This window comes from Saccoglossus kowalevskii, chromosome 18 (assembly GCF_978046115.1).
Source record: "Saccoglossus kowalevskii chromosome 18, keSacKowa6.1, whole genome shotgun sequence".
Classification (NCBI taxonomy): Eukaryota; Metazoa; Hemichordata; class Enteropneusta; family Harrimaniidae; genus Saccoglossus; species Saccoglossus kowalevskii.
Window position 1 is genome coordinate 19,436,812 of NC_140658.1, and position 20,187 is coordinate 19,456,998.

The following is a 20,187-nucleotide window of genomic DNA, read 5'->3' on the forward strand; positions in this document are numbered from 1 at the left end:
GATATGGATTCTTGATCTGCCCTGTCTTACATCACACTGTGGTGATATGTATTCTTGATCTGCCCTGTCTTACATTACACAGTAGTGATATGTATTCTTGATCTGCCCTGTATTACATCACACTATGGTGATATGTATTCTTGATCTGCCCTGTCTTACATCACACAGTGGTGATATGTATTCTTGATCTGCCCTGTCTTACATTACACAGTAGTGATATGTATTCTTGATCTGCCCTGTATTACATCACACTATGGTGATATGTATTCTTGATCTGCCCTGTCTTACATCACACTGTGGTGATATGTATTCTTGATCTGCCCTGTCTTACATTACACAGTAGTGATATGTATTCTTGATCTGCCCTGTATTACATCACACTATGGTGATATGTATTCTTGATCTGCCCTGTCTTACATCACACAGTGGTGACATGTATTCTTGATCTGTTCTGTCTTACATCACACTGTGGTGATATGGATTCTTGATCTGCCCTGTCTTACATGACACTGTGGTGATATGGATTCTTGATCCGCCCTGTCTTACATCACACTGTGGTGATATGGATTCTTGATTCGCCCTGTCTTACATCACAGTGGTGATATGTATTCTTACTCTTCCCCACCGTACATCACGTAGTGATTATAGCGTTCTTCTCGACTTTGAGTGAATAGTAGTTATTCAAATTTTGTCAAGATATTTCCTCTATTAGAAGACTTGTTTGTTACAAATAATTAAAAAAATATGTTGAAATGTGCAAATCACATCAGCAATGTGATAAATTAAAGATTAAAGTAATGAAAAAGAAACAATATTGAGAAATATATTTAATAATTATTGTTGTTGTTGGCAGTAAAATTAAATTTCAATATGAAAAATGATACAACAGTGATGGAAATTAACACTAATAAAGTATTTTCATTGAAAAATGTTTTCTTCATACACATAAAATCTGCACTGACAAGTCCAGTTATTCAAATATTGTCAGGATATTTTCTCCATTACAAACACTTGTATGTAGAATGTATAAGTATTCATATTAGAAAAAACTGTTAACATTAATATTTTTTTCATAAATACAATGCCATATCTTTCATTTAACTAACATAAGCTAGATAGTTTTTTAATTTTTTGAATGGTCAAAATAGGATTTGTTTATATTTATGCTTCCACAGGCAAGAAACTTCTGTCCACAACCGCACCCTTTACTTCACCTCCTCTAGTCAGTTAGTCAGACAGGATCCATCTCAACTTCAACGCCATATAAATGGCCTCAAGTTTTTTTTTTGTACAATATAAAATTAGCATTTGGAACAACAGTAGCAGTTATTTTGGTTGGGTCTTACAACACCGTGTTGGTGAATTTTGCAAATAAATGCCATAAAATCAAGAAAGCAGTAAAAATTGAGCATTTTACAGTAAATATCACTGTTTACATAACCTATGGAACACTTTCCCACTAATATTTTGTGAATTGTTCTATAATCTCCTTATTAACTTAGCACCAAATAGACATAATTTCAATTTGCTACAGGTCTTAATTTAAATTATTTTAAAAAATATGGAATTATGCAGGTTTGTTTTTTAAACGACAAAAGTTAGCTGTAGTTGGCTGAAGTATGAAGAGTTCCATCAAATTTTAAAGCTAAAGTTGATGATAATGTCCCTTTTATTTCACCACTACCAATGATGGAACACAGGTATAGAGTTTACACTTGATAATAAAATTATTGGCCAAAGAAAAAGTGTTATATTTTGCTCAGACTACATGTATGCTATACCATGGGATATGTTGCTACATAACTATGTACCGATCACTGGTAGCCTAGTGGTTGTCGCATCAGATTCATGATCAGTAGACCCAAGTTCTCTCCTCCCTACCCTGGGTGAGTGTGCCACAGACTTAATGGGAAGGCCAATTCCACTGGCCGAGATTTATTCACTAACGATAGCGACTTTGGGGGAACCTTGTTTTAGGTCGCAGGTGCTTGTGTTCGACCGAGCCTGGTTGACGCCTGGATAGCGCATTAAAATTTCCATTTGACAGAGAGATGGCCACACAAGCCCTGTCATGTAGTCCCAAACATGAATATGACTTCTGTGCTTACATGTATAAGAGTAAGAATATATCTTGGACTTGAGTGACTGCCGAGGCACTCTTCGAAAGAGTGCCAGGTTTTACTCATCAAATAGTGTTATTGTGTTCACTACCGTAATTATCAAATTACATAAGTCAGAGGAAAACTTGCCATGATGACTTGAGACAGGAACACTATTTGAAAGTTAAAAACAAGTTCCCTGACACTCATTCTTAACAAGATCTTAACAGCTATTTACATCCAAGGTCAACATAAATCAGTCCCATGCGGTGTAAAACTTTTGTAAAATAGTGTTTGCTTACTTGATATTAAAAGTTACACAAGTCAGAGGAAAACTTGCCACGATGACTTGAGAATGAAACACTATTTGAAAGTTAAAAACAAGTACCCTAACACTGATTCTTAACAAGATCTTGGCAGCTATTTACATCAAAGTTCAACATAAATCAGTCCCATGCGATGTAAAAGTTTTGTAAAATACAGTGTTTGCTTACTTGATATTCAAACATGCACTGCATGATGACGATCATGACGATGGTACTTGAATCAAAGTACAAAATTCAGAACCGTTGAACATACATACATATGGAATAGTAATGCGTATGGAAGGGGATATATGGAATCACATCCCTCAAAATTATAGGATTATAAATGCTAAACTAGAGGGGTTCCCCGGTTACTGGGTGTGCTGTGACAAAATAAAGAGGGGGTTAATTGTTGAATAATGCATGTTGCCCTTAGAAATATCTTATAAATCAATGTGTGAAAACAAAAATGCTATAAATTCTATTTTGTTCAACATCTTATTGTGTACTGTATGAATAAACACATTTTCTATTTTTGTATGAATGAAAAACACATTTTCTATTTTTTTTCACAAAATTTTTTTAAAATAATGAGAAACCTATAATATAGCATCTGAAGTAGAATCAATGTTGAACAATTAACTTTGCATGCATAGTAATCTAAGTAACCTAGGAGGAATAAAACTAAACTAGTGAAATATACAATGAGCATGACTCAGTCTCCAACATTTAAGGTTATCCCTAAAATCCCAATTGTAATACACCCTTTGTGGGTTTTCTGGTACACGTGATACTCTGTCCGTTTACATTAGCCATTCGTAGGCAATTCTGCGTCTTGTGCAACAAAACAAATGTGCCAAATGAATCCATCTTCTTCAAAATGTTGCAGTGTTTCAAATTAAACACTGATCAGCCATACATTGGTGTGATTGATATATATTTGGAGGACAAGAATATTGATTATTTCAAGGCTGTCTACAAACATAAAAGATGGTATGTCATACACAATAATACAGTGTGATACCGAAACCTGCAAGTCTAATTGCAGAATATTAGGGAATACAACGGGATCAAATCACATTTGTAAGGACTTCTTTATAAGAAAGGTAAATAAAAAGAACAGCAATAATACAAAACATTTCAAGGAACGGATGTTGAAAATAAATAATTTGCCACTACTGATATTCAAAGTAGAATTGTACACAAAAGTGAAAAAACAAAGACACATTCAATGTATAAAAAATTCTGAGTTAAATATTTGTTTGTTCACTGGGCTTGTTCCACAACTGTCTGAGTTTGTGGCTGGGCATCTTGATCTGTTGTCCCGGCAATAGGCTGTTGTTGAAGAAATACTTGTTGTGGTAACTGATACACAGTCTGAAAAAACAAACATGTAATATATAAATCAGTTTCATTTGAACTTGAAGTAGCGAATTTTTTTTAAAAAGTTCAGTAGGGGAATTTAACTGTAAAGGGTGAAAAGTTTGGAAAATCACTATGCACTATGAGTAATGTATAACCTTTTCACCATCAGTTTCCTTTTTTCATCACAAATTTACAAAATAGTCCTGTTTATAGTTTGCATTTCTTTCAGAAGATTGGGACGAAAATAGCCAAATTTTCTATAAAAACTGAAAATTGACTCAAATTTTGTCTGTTGGCTCCAAAATTAGGGTTCATTTCCATAAACAGTGAAGAATATAAATAAAAACACACACACACACACACACACATACATACATACAGACACACACACATACATACAGACAAACTAACTGCAAAGACTCCCATTGTGTGCTTCACACACGGGAGTCAAAAAGTGCAGACAAATTTGGGCGAGAAAGTCTGGCAGTGAAAAGTTTGATATCAATGTTGAAAAACTGACTTGGTGATAAAAATAGACACCAGCTGGTAAAATATTATCAAAACCCAAAATAAATTTGCCTGAATAAGTACAACATTATGCCTTGCTGTTTTATCAATTTTATATCTGAGATTGTGCATGTTTAAATGGATAATGAAACGTTGATCAGACTGACAGATGAATAATCCTATAATTTAATCTACAATTATCAGAACCTACAAAAATACACCTCATGGCTTATTATCCCATTTGATATTTGTTTTGATTTTCACAGTTTTGCTGAGCTGACCTTCAATGGCCATCCTTACAAACGTGTTATGTGATCATGTTAGAAAAAGCTTCTTGAACCTCAGTTATACACTGAATGCCAAGGAAATCAAATCACATCCATTTCAAATATAAACCAATAGATTTGCCTTAACTGATAAAAACACACAACTTCGCATTTGATTGTGTTTGATCTTATCAACAATGAATAGTAGGAATTCTGCCAAGGTATATTGGTGAGATGATGGTCAAAAAAATGAACCTTGGCCGGTGAAGATGATGTTCCTTGTGAGTGCTTTGTATTGACTACAAAAAGAGTCATTCTCTCAGTCACATACCTGGCCTGGGGCTAGCTGTGTAATGAATTCTCCTTGTTGTCCAGCTTGTGTAACCTGTACAGTCTGTGCTTGAGATTGCTGTTGTCCAGTTGTTACTTGTCTCTGCTGTGGCTGTTGCTGTTGTTGTTGCTGCTGTTGTTGTTGTTGTTGGATATACTGAATCTGTGCTGTATTAAACTGAACCTGTGACAAAAATATACAAATTCTAGTATCATTGGATGAATAGTAGATAGTAGCGAAAATATTCATTAATCTCACGAGTTGTTTTGAAGTGTTGCAAGGGTATAAATAAGGTGTGAAATTTCAGAGCCTAGAGTCTTTGCTACAAAAAAAAGTAAGTAGCTGAGAAATGTAACAAACAAAACTCATTGTGAAGCAAGCAAGATAGATTAGGATGGAAATGGTGAGTGATTCAGAGAGGAACAAGTCATGATATGATATACTGTAGAATACTTTATTTTCGCTTGGAATTTATTTTCGCCATTTTCGCTGAAGCAATGATTCCGTGAAAATAAAATCCAGCGAATATACTTTTTTTTCTATATTTCACATTAAACTCATCAAAAATCAATGAAAATAAATTCCATACAAAACGACCAAAAAGCCTTTTCAGCGAAAATTAATTCCAGCGAAAATAAAGTACTTCACAGTAGTTCAGGACACAGTGTTTGGCATATACATGTATGTACCAAGATTCACGGAAATCATTGGTTTATTGGTTCCATGTTTCATTGGAATTCAATGAATTTAATTGATATATAATTTTGTATCAAATGCAACCACAGAAATGAATAAACTTTCAAAAAGAAAAAAATTGTTTTTGGCTGAACATGGCAAATCTGCAAATCTTTATTTAATGTATTCAATTAAAAAGTATTAAAGTGAAAGCTTAAATATACTTTTCCCCTCTAAAGAATCTACTATTTTAATCATGTTAGTTCATGCCAGTACATCTACTTCTTCTAAAATAACATGAAAGAGAACTTATTCTGTTGTGAGTGCATTTTGTTCAAGATTGATACATTTTGGTGGAGCAGTATTCACCTGTATTTACTGTAAAATCTGTATTAGAAACCGCGGCTTCTATTAAAATGGTACAATGCAACAGAGGGGATGCGGCTTCTAATAGAGCATCTACACATATGAGAAATGATGAATTTTTGGTTCTCAATTATTCAAAAACAAGCAGCCTATCGGCTGAGATAGCTCCGCTGTTAGCAATGCACATTTCAATTAAAGAACTGAAGACATGATTAGAAAATGAACAATATGAATAATATCAAAGCAATCAGACTTACAGTTTTTAACAAGAAGTCGAAAATATCACTTTTTACCAAAAATTACAAAAATATTCACCAAAATAAATTAATTAGAGAATTGAAGATATCATCACAAAACGAACAAATCTGAGAGAGGTCCACATGTAGTACCTATATATGTAATATCAAAGCAATCGGACTTATAGTTTTCAACAAGAAGTCGAAAATATCACTTTTTACCAAAAATGACAAAAATATTCACCAAAATTAGAGAACTGAAGATATCATCACAAAATGAACAAATCTGAGAAAGGTCTACATGTAGTATCTATATATGTAATATCAAAGCAATTAACCTATTGGTTTTTAACAAGAAGTCGAAAATATCACTTTTTACCAAAAATTACAAAAATATTCACCAAAATTAGAGAATTGAAGATATCATCACAAAATAAACAAATCTGAGAGAGGTCCACATGTAGTATCTATATATGTAATATCAAAGCAATCGGACTTGCGGTTTTTAACAAGAAGTCGAAAATATCACTTTTTACCAAAAATGACAAAAATATTCACCAAAATTAGAGAATTGAAGATATCATCACGAAATGAACAAATCTGAGAGAGGTCCACATGTAGTACCTATATATGTAGTATCAAAGCAATTGGACTTGCGGTTTTTAACAAGAAGTCGAAAATATCACTTTTTACCAAAAATGACAAAAATATTCACCAAAATTAGAGAATTAAAGATATCATTACAAAATGAACAAATCTGAGAGAGGTCCACATGTAGTACCTATATATGTATTATCAAAGCATTTGCACTTGCGGTTTTTAACAAGAAGTCGAAAATATCACTTTTTACCAAAAATGACAAAAATATTCACCAAAATTAGAGAATTGAAGATATCAACATGAAATGAACAAACCTAAGAGAGGTCTACCCAAGGTACATATACACCAAGTATCAAAGCATTCAGGCTTGTAGTTTTCAAGAAGAAGTCGAAAAAGTAAAACATTGACACGGACGACGGAGACGGACGACGACGACGACGACGACGGACAATCACTCATATGATAAGCTCCGCTCGACAAAGTCGACAGCAGAGCTAAAAATGGGTGCGACTCAAAATTTGTATGTTGGCTCCAAAATTAGGGTACATTTCCATGAAAAAAATTGAAGAGTATGAGAAAAAAGTGCGAAAAAATTTGGGCGAGAAAGTCTGGTGGTGAAAAGGTTAAACAAACAAGTTAATATAGTGTGTGTATTTCAATGTATATTACTCACAGGTATGTGTTGTATCTCTCCGGTATTTGTGATAACTTGTTGAATTGTTGTGGGCTGCACTTGTACCTGTCCTGCCTGTGATTGTATCATCTGAGTGGGCTGACTTTCTGTCATCCCGGCTGTTACAACAGTCATCTGACCCTGTGAAAACAAATATACAAGTATTAGATTTAGTGACCATATTAAAATGATTATAGAAAATGGTTAGTGACCTATAGGCATTATAACATAAAACATAAACATAAACATAAAGATGCAACAAATACAAAATGTTTGTTTCACTCAGACAATACTGTAAAATACTTTATTCTTGCTGGAATTAATTTTTTAATTAACAAGTTGAATGTAGAATATAGGAACAAGCAGTCTGTCGGCTGAGACAGATCCACTGTTAGCAATGCACATTTCAATTAAAGAACTGAAGATATCATTAGAAAATGAAGAATATATATACAATGTAGTATCAAAGCAATCGGACTGTTTTTTTTCAACAAGAATTTGAAAATATTACTTTTTACCAAAAATGAAAAAAATATTCATTAAAATTAGATAATTAAAGATATCATCACAAAATGAACAAATCTGAGAGAGGTCCACATGTAGTACATATATATGTAGTATCAAAGCAATTGGACATGCGGTTTTTAACAAGAAGCCAAAAATACCACTTTTTACCAAAAATGAAAAAAATATTCACCAAAATTAGAGAATTGAAGATATCATCATGAAATGAACAAATCTAAGAGAGGTCTACCCAAGGTACATATACACCAAGTATCAAAGCATTCAGACTTGTAGTTTTCAAGAAGAAGTCGAAAAAGTAAAACATTGATACGAACGACTTTGGTCAATTACTCATATGATAAGCCCTGATCGACAAAGTCGACAGCGAAGCTAAAAAAAGTATATTTGGTGGATTTTATTTTCACTTAATCATTCCTTCAGCGAAAATAGCAAAAGTTAATTCCAAGCAAAAAAAAAGTATTCTACAGTACTGGTTCCTGATGACAGTTCTTTTATCAAAGTGAGCTACTTATCCCAGGAGCTCATTTAAAGGGTGGTGGTCATCGGGCCTTGTTCTAATCGATATGGGACTCAAAGCGAAGTACACAATGAAATACATAATGTGAAATACATTGTTTGTTTACATGAAATTCCAAAATGCACTGATGAGCACCCCCCTTTATTCTCGCAAGCCATCATACGTTTATTTGCAAATATTTGTTTGATTCATCAAAGTTTGAATGAAATGACATTGTTTTTATAATAGTTTTTTTATTTTATGAGATATGGTTCTGAAATAAGAATTAGGTACTTCAAAAATAATAATTATATGTAGAGTGGAGTATAAGATGTCCAGTACATGATACAATGCAGGTGTGTTTGCAAGCATGTTGACATATGGTGTTCAAAAAAATATGATCAATGGATGAATAATAAAAGAATTAATATGCTACCAAAATGAGGGATGTGAAAGCATTAAATACAACACCCCATGGTGCAAATGAGCAAACTTCCAGTTTGAAAACAATCATATCATATACCATGTACATGTATGTGGTGAACTACAAATGGATATGTACTATAGCTCCTTACCGATACATTAGCTGGCTGCGTTTGGGACACTTGTATCTGTTGTATTCCTGGTATTTGTTGACCAGGTTGTGCCTGTATCAGTTGTACTTGTTGACCTCCAATTGTGATTACCTGAGATTTAAACAGAGAAATGTTGAAATCAATTTTAAAACATACTGTAGAATTTTGATTATGTTGCTGGATTTTATTTTTACTCATTTGTTTTACTTTTTATTTATCTCTGAGTAGAATTATATTCTACACATAGTTTCACTTTGTGATGTCAGAGATTGGAATTGGGAATGTCAAACAAGTCATTGAATGAAACATTAATATTACAACACAGGGTACAGTGGTGTGTACTGCGTACATTACATTTTAATTTTTTGTTGATTGATGATGAAGATGACAACTTACCTGTCCTGGTTGCCCAGTAACCACTTGTCCCTGTACTTGCGATGCAACAGTTGTAGGCACAGGAACTTGTGCTGCAGCTGGCTGTGTTGTAGCTGCAGTGGCAGCTGCAGGCTGCTGAAGTTGATGAGCAAGCTGAAAGTAGTACTGCACTTGGTCTGGCATCATAGCTGTTTGCCGCACTTGTTCATCCTATGCAGAAAAGATCAATATCACAGAAAAGTTTTGAGTTATAGTGCAATCAGTTGGTTTCTGTGCAAGAATGGAAGTTTGATTTCTAGCTTGGGCAACTTATTCACTGATTTCCCTGGATCCTGGTGTTCTGATGAGATATCGAATGTTTACGTTGCATAATCATTCCCCAATGCAGATGAAACTGGAAAGTTTTTACACCAGAGAGTGCAAGTTTCTAAGGTAACAATGGAACTTAAAACTTATTTTACTTGATTCAGAAAGGTGAACATGCTACATTTACAATAAAGCATAGTGCCAATCTTGTTCTAGAGTGACATGACAAGCAGCACCTCATACGTCATGCTAATTTTCAAACAAGTCGGTCACACTGGAATCACATCCAACACAGACGATAGACACTAAATTGTACGTGAACTAGTTGTATTTAAATTTTTCATATTTTATGCATGTTGTAAACAAACTATGGTAATCATATACCAGTTGTACATTACATGGTACAATGGCACTGAAATGCATTATTCAACTGGCTATTTTGGTTTTAAATATTCTAGAAAGTGTTCTTGGAGGCATTTATAAGCATGGGAATTGTTTACGCAAGATGGCAAATTTGGCTGAATTTAGTGAGTACCGGTAGATAGAGTATACCGTAAAATAACTAATTTTCACTGGGTTTAAATTTCACTGATTTACCATTTCAGGCATATTCAGTGGGTTTTAAATTCAGGGTTTTATCATTTAGATAATGTGTTCTATGCTAAATTTTATATATTCACTGGGTTTTAATTTAGCACATTTTCCAGTCAGCGAAATAAGCAAAATTAAAACACAGTGAATAATTACCCCCTTTACAGTAGTTTGCCTTACAGATCATTTGAATGAAAAAGTTTAGCATATTTTTGCTGGGTGATTTTTTCCATAAATTGCGTTCAGTGAGAATTCAAGATTATGATTGCCATACAGTAACTATCATATTTTTTGCTGTATCAGTAACACGTGTGCTTACATAAGTTAATGAAGTGTTTCTATGGTCAAAATAAGTAACATTTTAATGTTTAAGTACACGACCAACATGACGTTTGGTTTATATGCGCCATAAATATTTTGGTAGACTGACACAGTCTAGGCGATTTATTTCTCTTTAAGTTTAAAATTAAATAAAAAAAAATAGCGAAATGGAGGTGTTAACGCGAAATCCCCTGTAATCACGAAATGTTTCGCGTTCACCCCACCTTTCGCAAAACTATATTTTTCCATTTTTTTTTAAAAAATCACCACAGCTTGGCCAGTCTAATATTTTGGTTTATATACTACCGGTATTCCTATAAATTGTACCCTCTAGCGGTGGGAAACTTCCATGACACAAAAATTACTTCTAGGGGTGACAACAATGTTATTTGAATCGATACCAATGATGATTGTGAAATAGTTCTACATCTAGAATATAGTAAAATCCATGGAATACATAATCTTCATTGGGAAACGACAACAGATCAAAACGATATCAACACTTCATATGGACTTTCCGTCACCTTCTTACATCATAGAAATGCTATGCCACTAGAGGGCGCAATTTATAGGAAAGGTGTATTGAAGATAAAAATAGAGATCTAATAGAGCCGGCGAATTCGGTACTGATGAAATAGTTGTATTTATTATTGTCATTTGCAAACCTGAGTGCAATAACTCACCTGTCTCTTTGGCGGTTTCAGTTCATCCCTAGGAACAATATCAATCAGGAAATCAAACTGGTCAAACTTTGTAATTGCCATAGCAATGTCATTCCGCTGAAATAAAAACAATTTAAATAATGAAAATATGCATTTATTTCAAAAAAATCGCAATGATATGTGTAAATCATAAAGGTTAAGTACTTTCCTGATTTTAACCCCGGGGAACTGAACATGTAAAATTGGGAAAATAAGGGGATGGGCTAAAATTTTAACCACCTTTCCAACGACAAAATTTATTTTCGTTCACAGCGCCGGTCTCAGAGAAATATTACGTCTTTTTAAGGAAAAAAATGCTGTGTCGTACAGACGAAGTTGTCTGATTATTGAAGTTGAAATTTTTTCAACGTAATGCGGAAGTGAATTAACGGTACTGCGATGTTAAAATGCGATCTGTTAGTGATTTTTACTCCCTAAAGGTAAACTGAGGGTGGTAAACATTTCACGGTCGCAAACAAGGCATGTCAAAGACTAGTTTGCTTGTTCACACCCCATTCACGATGGTCTCAATGGACACGATTATTTGGAAAAGTAAAGTAATGTTTTTTGACCAAGTTTTTCGCGACTAAACAATCCCATTTTCAGTGTTTCAAAAACTACTACCGTATTCGACCGCGTTAGCACCCATGCCCAGGCAAGCGCCCACCCCCACTTTTGCGCACTTTTTATATTTGGGGTCACATTTGGCAAAGCGCCCATCCCTTCAAAATGCAACTAATTTAAAACTTGGTCTTGCGTAACGAATTTTGGTAATCGTTTTTATATGATACAGTGTGGATATCGACTGCTGTGAATATGTTGTGAATGTGTAGACCATGGTAATCGTGCGTAAACTACGCTTTGACAATGATCTGCTAATACAAGTGAAATGCAGTAAATATTTCATGCCATATTCAGTTTACCTATCAAAAATTTTTTGGAAAAACCAAGTCGTTTATTTACTGAAATCAATTACAACAGATCGTACTTCGACATTGATATTTCACATCCGCATTGCGGTACCGGAAAGTCTTCGGGAATTTCCGAAGAATTGCGTCGGTACATCACAGCATTCTGATTGGTTAATAACCAACTTGACCCATTAGGTCAAAGGACGCTGCTGCAGGTCAAATCTGCAAATGCATCATGGCAGAAAGTGACTTTCATCGAGAGTTTGCGTACGATCCAACACCTTTGTCAGTGGAGATAATGATGAGAATTTTGACTTTGACCGTGTTCCAACAGACTCTAATGTTTTTAATTCTGTAAATTCTGGCGGTACATAATTAATATTGTAATAAAATGTGCATATTTTTTGTGATCATTTCTGTTTCTTCATTGTGAAAATTGATTTTCCCTCAAAGACATAATCTGTCACATGTCACGCGTTTTTTCGAGTTGAGGCCCCTGGGCGGTAACGCAGTCTAGTACGGTACTCAAAAGAAACATGGATTACTTCAGTATTGCAGCATCAGGGTTCATTCTGAGTAAATAACAGTATAGAAAGATGCCATGCACTCTGAAATTAATGTCAATTAAGTTTTCTCGTAAAAGCAGGAACCAAACTACCATACCAATCATGACTTTTACGCAATGACACTTTTTACATGCATATTTTAACAAATGCCATCAACGCCCAGTAAAAACACCCTGGGTCTATACTCAGGGATGCCCTCAACTCATTTAAATTCTAAAAACAGAGGGGTGGGCTTATTGCATGCTATTAACATACCTGTAAAGTTCTTCTTTTGTTATCCTCTGTATGAATCCAAGCTCTGAGAGACAACTCACTAATAAATATCTCAGCAGCTTTAGAAAACAATACTGGTGCTTCAGCACTGATCATCTGCAAATAACAATGATATATGCAGCTCACTTTATACAGGTACTATTTACTCTGTTAATAGCTTATGTTTCACTCTAGGAAAATGCTTCTAAAGATTAATACCTAATTACAATGCAATATGGTAATTGTCATTGTTGTGCTCACTGTTGTGGCAATGACCCAATCAATAATATAGAATATTGGACCACTACTCTGTTATGCTTTGATAAGAAGCCTGGTAGAATGTGCGCTTACATAATGACAGATAAAATAGGTCAGATTGTAATGATCAGCATATAATTGAAATGCACAATCCTTATAAGGTTGCATAACATCTGTTATTATACATCTGTCAGCATAATGCAATAAGTTACAGTGTGCTGTAATTTTGCAGTATTGTACGGGGTATTTTCATCCTACCATATTAGGAAATGCGAATTCCAAATATGGAATGACTACGCGCGTAAGCGTCCTCCGATCATAAAAAACAAAAACATGGCACCCCTGAGTTTGACCAAACCTAATACAAAGAAGTTCGTTAAATCTGTTTTAAAATTTTTTAAAACAAACTCTTGAAATTCATATTTCTTAATATAGTAAGATGAAAGCACCCCATAAAATACCACAAAATTACGGCACGCTGTAACTTATGGCGTTACGGTGACAGACGTATAACAATACACATTATTAAACATCTGCCATTGTATTGCGAAAAGTTACAACATGCCATAATTTTGTGGTAATGCATCGAATATCAGCATTCTACTATATTAGGAAAAGCACATTTCAAATAGGGATGGATTATGCAGTATTTCCAAAATAAACACTTTTTTTTTCTATTTGTAATGCACAAATTTTAATAAATATTACAATTTTTTTTGACTCTGAATGCTTCAACTGAAACAGTTATCCTTTCCCTCGGAGCTTAGTGGAATGTAAGAAATCGTGACGTATGGCTCAAATTGGCTCTTGGTTACAGGCTTTTAAAATCAGGATTCATAGCAATTTATTTTGTTCGCGTCCTATAGAAAGTGGTCGGTTGTTTAATAAGAATATAATAAGATTATAATAAGGATACCACAAAGTATACATTCAGACAGTACCATCTCTTTCTGGTATCCTCGCAATAACCTCTGATTATACATGCCATGCAAAGCAATGCTTACCTTTACATCCTCATCCATCTTCATAATCTTCTTTATCCTGGCTAGCGGTAACTCCTGTTGTTTAAAATGATCCTAATTTAAAGAGAGAAAATACAGAATCAATATTCACATTAGTACCATGTTTTAGACGCTTAATCAGTCATATCTGCATATCGGCTAGACCCAGTTGCATTCAAAGATATGAGACACCTAAATTTAGTATGAACTAATGTAATCCACACATGCACACACAAAATATTACCATATATGGTACTTCGTTGGGGAATTGAGATTATGACCTTTATTTAACCTCTTTGAACACCAAAATAAATTTTAATCCCTATTCATGCGATTACCAGTAAATATATGTAGGGGGCTGGTTGTCGCGCTTTTTAAAGTTAGAATGCTACTCACAAGTTTTTTACGCATATTTCAGTGCATATGGCAGTAGCAATATTTTGTGTCAAATTATGACAACAATTAATTTAATATTAGTCATCAGTATGTGAACTATTTTTTGATTCACTGTCAACCTGATTTTTTTGAGAAAATGGTAAAATAATGTGCATAAAATGCAATTTTAGCAGTGATGGACCACAATAAAAACACATTTTTTTTTATAAAAAAAATACATATTTTGTCAATTTTTTAATACTTCCAGACATCAAAAAGTACCATGTAAGTGAATTTAATTTGTTTTCACCATATGCCACAGAACAAAGTTTTGAGATGTTGAGATACATGTATATCTGTTCGATAGAAAACATAAATCTTTTATTCCATATGAAATATCAAATATGTGAAAATAACAATATTTCTGTGTAGCATTCTACCTACAGTATTTGTGGATTTGTGATGTGAACTGGTGGTGAAAAGATTAAATAGTGAGCTACTGAAATTAACAGCACATAGAACAATTGATCATGCTACAAGGTCTTCACAATTGATCATGCTACAAGGTCTTCACAATTGATCATCCTACAAGGTCTTCACAATTGATCATGGTACAAGGTCTTCAAGAGTTGCGAGAAAATTATGAAAACATTCAAAACTAAAAATCATATATAAAAAAAATTATAATAAAATTATGTTCTACTCACAGATTTTAGATTCCTAATGTCATTTATTTGTTTTGCCCAGAATGATGCTAGTTGTGACTGTGCTTCAGTTTGTACTGTATTGCCAGCTGGCTGGGCAGCCGCTGCTTGGAAAGTAGTCTCAGACATATTGCAAAGTTATTTTTCAACCTGTATACACACAAGAAAACTGTGTAAAAAGTTATACAGCCTAATATATGCTAAGGGTGAACATCCAGACATTTTTATTGCCTGACAACCATCATCGTTTAAACAATTGTTGAAAACTCTCAGAGAACTTTGGGCTAGTTGTTAAAAATCTCCTGACAAGTATAACAAATACCCCTACAAGTGCAACGTATACGTGCTGTTTTTTTTATTTTAACGGTTTTTGACTGCCTCTTCGACCAACGTTTTACGTACAAATACTTGATACATGTCCAAGCAGCATAGAAGGTTCTATGATATAACATCACCTCAAAAAGAGCATAGTTTTCAATATGCCAAACACAGCCTTTACATGTAATTGGCCAGTTGACCCCATGGCAGTCAACTACTGTAAAAGGGTTAATTATTCACTGGGTTTAAATTTGGCTTATTTCGCTGACTAAAAAATGCGCTAAACTAAAACCTAGTGAATATGTAAAATTTAGCATAGAACACATTATCTAAATGATAAAACCGTGAATTTAAAACCCACTGAATATGCCTGAAATGGTAAATCAGAGAAATTTAAACCCAGTGAAAACTAGTCATTTTACAGTAGTTAAAATGGCATATAGTTAATGTTATAGGGAAAAATTATATTTCTTTAAAAGGCACCAAGACAAACTTATAGGGCATCAAGGCAATTGTCTTTAAGTTTGATGCTTTCATAACATTCAAGCAATGCTATACTGTTGAAGGGTTTGAACTTTAGAGTTGAGATGGCATCCAATGATAAAAATGTCTCGGTGAATAGGAATAGCATATAGGAAAAGTATCTATTTTTAAAGGGGCAAATTGCCTCATTGGAGTTCAAGTCATAATGAGTATAAAACAATCCTTGTTTGAAAAATACTTGTAAACAGACATTTTCACACAATAATAATCGTAAACTTAAATCTTATATTTGACGATGTAACAAACTAGTAAAGTGCATTGGGCTGTAATTACTGAACTATAATTCATCAAGCAAACAATATGTTGCAAAAACATTGTTCTTTACGTGAATTTCATAACAGCATGACCATCTTGTATCAAATATTTATAAAACATTTGAATTCAAAGAAGACACTTTTATTGGATATAAAAGCCATTTGACAACACCTATTACCCACAATCCTTTGCAGGTTGCCTTAAATCATTGGCTGCTTTGCTATAATGCAAATAAAAGATACTATATATACTGTAATTGGTCAAGTTGTTTTCAACCGCCACTTACAATTTTCAAAACAATTATGAATATTTATATAAAAAAAATGCATGCAATCAGGAAATTCACACTGCATCAAACAAAAATATTTACATTGATCAAAACATTATATGGAAACACACAAAAAAAAAGAAAATTAAAATATGAACTGGATTTTATTTTTTAGACATTTTGGCCTGAAACAAATATTTACAAATTGGAAATTCTTTAAGCACTTAATTTTGCTCCTTGAGACTATTTTCAAAAGACCATAAGTGAGCAATATAGCATGGATGTGCCACAAATTCTTACTACTCATTGTCAACAGGTACCTATACTATAACTTCTCAAATTAGAATTCAGACAGATTTGTTAAAAAAGATACAAGCCAACTGAATTGAGAAAAAAATAGTCAATTTCAGAAAGACTGTCCATTGCACCTCTTACCCTAATTTAAACCCTAAATATAGGGGAGGGTAAGGTAGAATTAAATAGGGGTACAATTAAAAGTCATTTTGCAATTTCTTCAAAATATCCTTAATATCAAGTTGTAAACACCTGAATCTGAATCACTTAGACACAATCCCAGTCTACACAAGAGTTGAGAGTTTTGGCAAGGCAACATAACTTTTGGAAAAAAACAAACAAAGATTCAGATTTCCTTTGTGTTTTATTCCACAGAGATCTTGAAAAAACTAATCAGAACTGTTTTAATTATTTGGATGCACAATATGAAATTGAAGATGACAAAAAACAATAAACCATGATGCAACTCCCCATTCTGGATCACAAACCCAAGAGGAACACTCAAATTTGAGCATCAGTGCCAATGCTTGAACCTGGTATTTTTTATACATACATTTGTAAAAACATGTCAAAAGCAAACCCTATTTCTGAGATGATTCCTCATAATTCTGAACTTTATATATGATGGGATACAGAATCATCCCGGAGATTCGCTGGTTGGTTCGCCAGACAATTCACAAAAAACATTAAAGCATAAGGATTGAAAATAACAATCTCTTTGCATTTATCTCATCATTTTAAAAAAATATGCCCCTTTTTTTATTTTAATAACCCTAAACATTTATTAACGTGACTATCTGTTTGAAAACTACACATAATATGCGTATTAGTGTTCCTATTCTAGTGCCCCTTCTGGTATCTAACACTAACAGGAAGGTATAATGTTAGCCTTGGTTTCCATTTAATCCTGGTAGTAGTAGAAAAAGCTATCTGATCTTAAGTAGTAGCAAGAACCCCTTTATTTTTGGTAATGTTTGATGACACAGTCAAAGCACAAGAATATTAACTGGTCAAAAAATCATATTGTGAAATCCAATTACCCCATATTGGTAGTCGGATTTGGGTTGGTAGCTTGACATTCCTGTCTTAACCAAGATGTAGTTCACTCAATTGTCAGTGCAAAAGTGGTAGTAATTTTTAGTTTGACAGTTCATAGTGTAGATGTTTATCTGGACTCCCCTGGCGGTATGCTGGAGTCAACCCCCTCTCCCCCACACGGGTAATATTCAATGGGAATTGTAAAAACATTGTGGGTGTTGAAAATAATCAGCCAACACGTAGAATAAATACTGCAATTGATAAGTAAGTTTTATCTCTAAACAAGTTCACAAAATGAACGTAATCGTATGGTGAAATCGGCTACGAAATCATCACCCAAATCACAGTCCCTCTACCCCAAACAAAGCACAAAGGCATTTCCAGTGACATGACAAAAGACGATGGATATGTAGATAGTAACACACATTTCTCAGTACGATACAGTGTTTCTTCTGGATTATAAATTGTAAAGAGTTTTGTTAGAAGAAATCGTACCCGGTTTTGAAGAGCAAATTTCCAGAATTTTGTAGCTGATCGACATCATGATCGAATTTCTTCGTGAATTCTTTGCTCGAGTATCAGCAAAATGACGATCGTAAACCCTGCGATTTGTGGCAGAATTCTTCGTGAAATCTTTATCAAACTTCCCAGCTGAAGTAATGTTTAGTTTGGGCGCAAACTGGGGTAGTTTTCACGTGTTCTAGGTGGGCTGGAAGGTTTTGAATCGTGTGACCTGGGATGCTCTCCAATCTGGACCAATTAGAAAATGGCGTTGTCTGCGCCAATCAGACAACTACGCCGCAACCAATGAGAACAAAGACACACAAAATAATATAATACCTCAAATATCAAAAGAATTCTAGCTTGGAAGCAATGAAACTAAAACGAACTTGCCACAACGAATGGAACGCAGGTCAAATTAAATCGGTAGAAATAGCTTACCTCAGAATTCCGGAAAAAAATTACAATTTTTCGACCAAAATGGCGGCTTCGATGCTGGGGTATTCTGGAATCGACTATTATTCATAAAGACGCAGGGGGTATGTTGTCAACATATCCATATTATTTGATATACCACGACGGTCAGAGTGAGACCAATATTGCCAAGTACATTGTAAGATAGAGATTATTGAATTAATTGTTTATTTTTTTACGTAGCTATTTCAATGTAATTCTCACTACAGAAAGATACATTCATTACCTAGTTTACCGAAAAATAATGGTTTCGCCCTATAAGTCTCGTGGATTCTCGAGTGCCTGTAAAGGTCTCGCGAGTGCAGCGCCTCTATTATTGCGCTACATGTATAGCTGGCCAAGTATAGTGAGGTAAAATAGTAAAAGGCGCTTTCCCATGGCCGAAACTAAGTACGTTTATACCATTACATCCATTTATTCAGAACCTACTCGATGTACTTGAATTTCCGAAGCTGCAGTTTAAAACGATAGATCATTACCTAGTACTCGCGTGCGGGCGCTGTACCAATGTACTTACGTCCAGCTTGTTTGAACGCGTGGATGACCTTCACCAGGGACCACTTCATAATTAATGCATATACATCATATATTACTACAACTTTATCGAAACTATAATTTGGTTTATATAAGTGTGAAATACAGAGCTAGTGTAGTCATTTTGCCATATGACACTTAAGTTTCTTAAATTGCCTACTTTAGTGTATAGACGGTTACGTGGAACCATGATACAAAATTATAACATACAACCCACCAATATTTAGTTACATTACATGGACCATCTATAACTAGAGGCCATGACTTTAAATTAAGAAAATTTGGGTCACGTGTGGATGTCAGAAAATACTCTTTCAGTAATAGAGTTGTAAATATTTGGAACACTTTACCCAATAATGTTGTTTCAGCACTAACAGTGGACTCTTTTAAAGCAAGATTGGATAGACACTGGATTAATTTAACATTGAAATACAATTACCGTGTTGATTACTAATACTTTTTATCAAACGTTATATTATATAAGTATAAGTATCAATAACCATTCATTTTGAAAAAAACAAAGAATAATATAAGGAAAATTAAATAAAAGTGTCCCGATCGCGTAAGTTCTCAATTTGCTCC

General features: G+C 34.0%; 1 protein-coding gene across 2 annotated transcripts; it reads right to left on the reverse strand.

Annotated features, from left to right (window-relative positions):
* Positions 1-812: 812 nt before the first annotated feature.
* On the reverse strand, positions 813-19,123 carry LOC100377847 (nuclear transcription factor Y subunit gamma-like). Of its 2 annotated transcripts, none has more exons than XM_085492872.1 (10): positions 19,039-19,123; positions 15,384-15,530; positions 14,305-14,376; positions 13,046-13,159; positions 11,296-11,391; positions 9,416-9,604; positions 9,020-9,130; positions 7,424-7,564; positions 4,874-5,056; positions 813-3,781 (listed from the first exon to the last, which is right to left on the reverse strand). In XM_085492872.1, exons 2-10 carry the CDS (start codon positions 15,507-15,509, stop codon positions 3,671-3,673), a joined length of 1,143 nt encoding a protein of 380 aa, XP_085348998.1. In that variant the 5' UTR covers positions 15,510-15,530; positions 19,039-19,123; the 3' UTR covers positions 813-3,670. The 2 variants fall into 2 exon arrangements, with proteins under 2 accessions (XP_085348998.1, XP_077869771.1); XM_078013645.2 differs by having other exon boundaries at positions 15,384-15,549; positions 19,039-19,113.
* Positions 19,124-20,187: the final 1,064 nt, after the last annotated feature.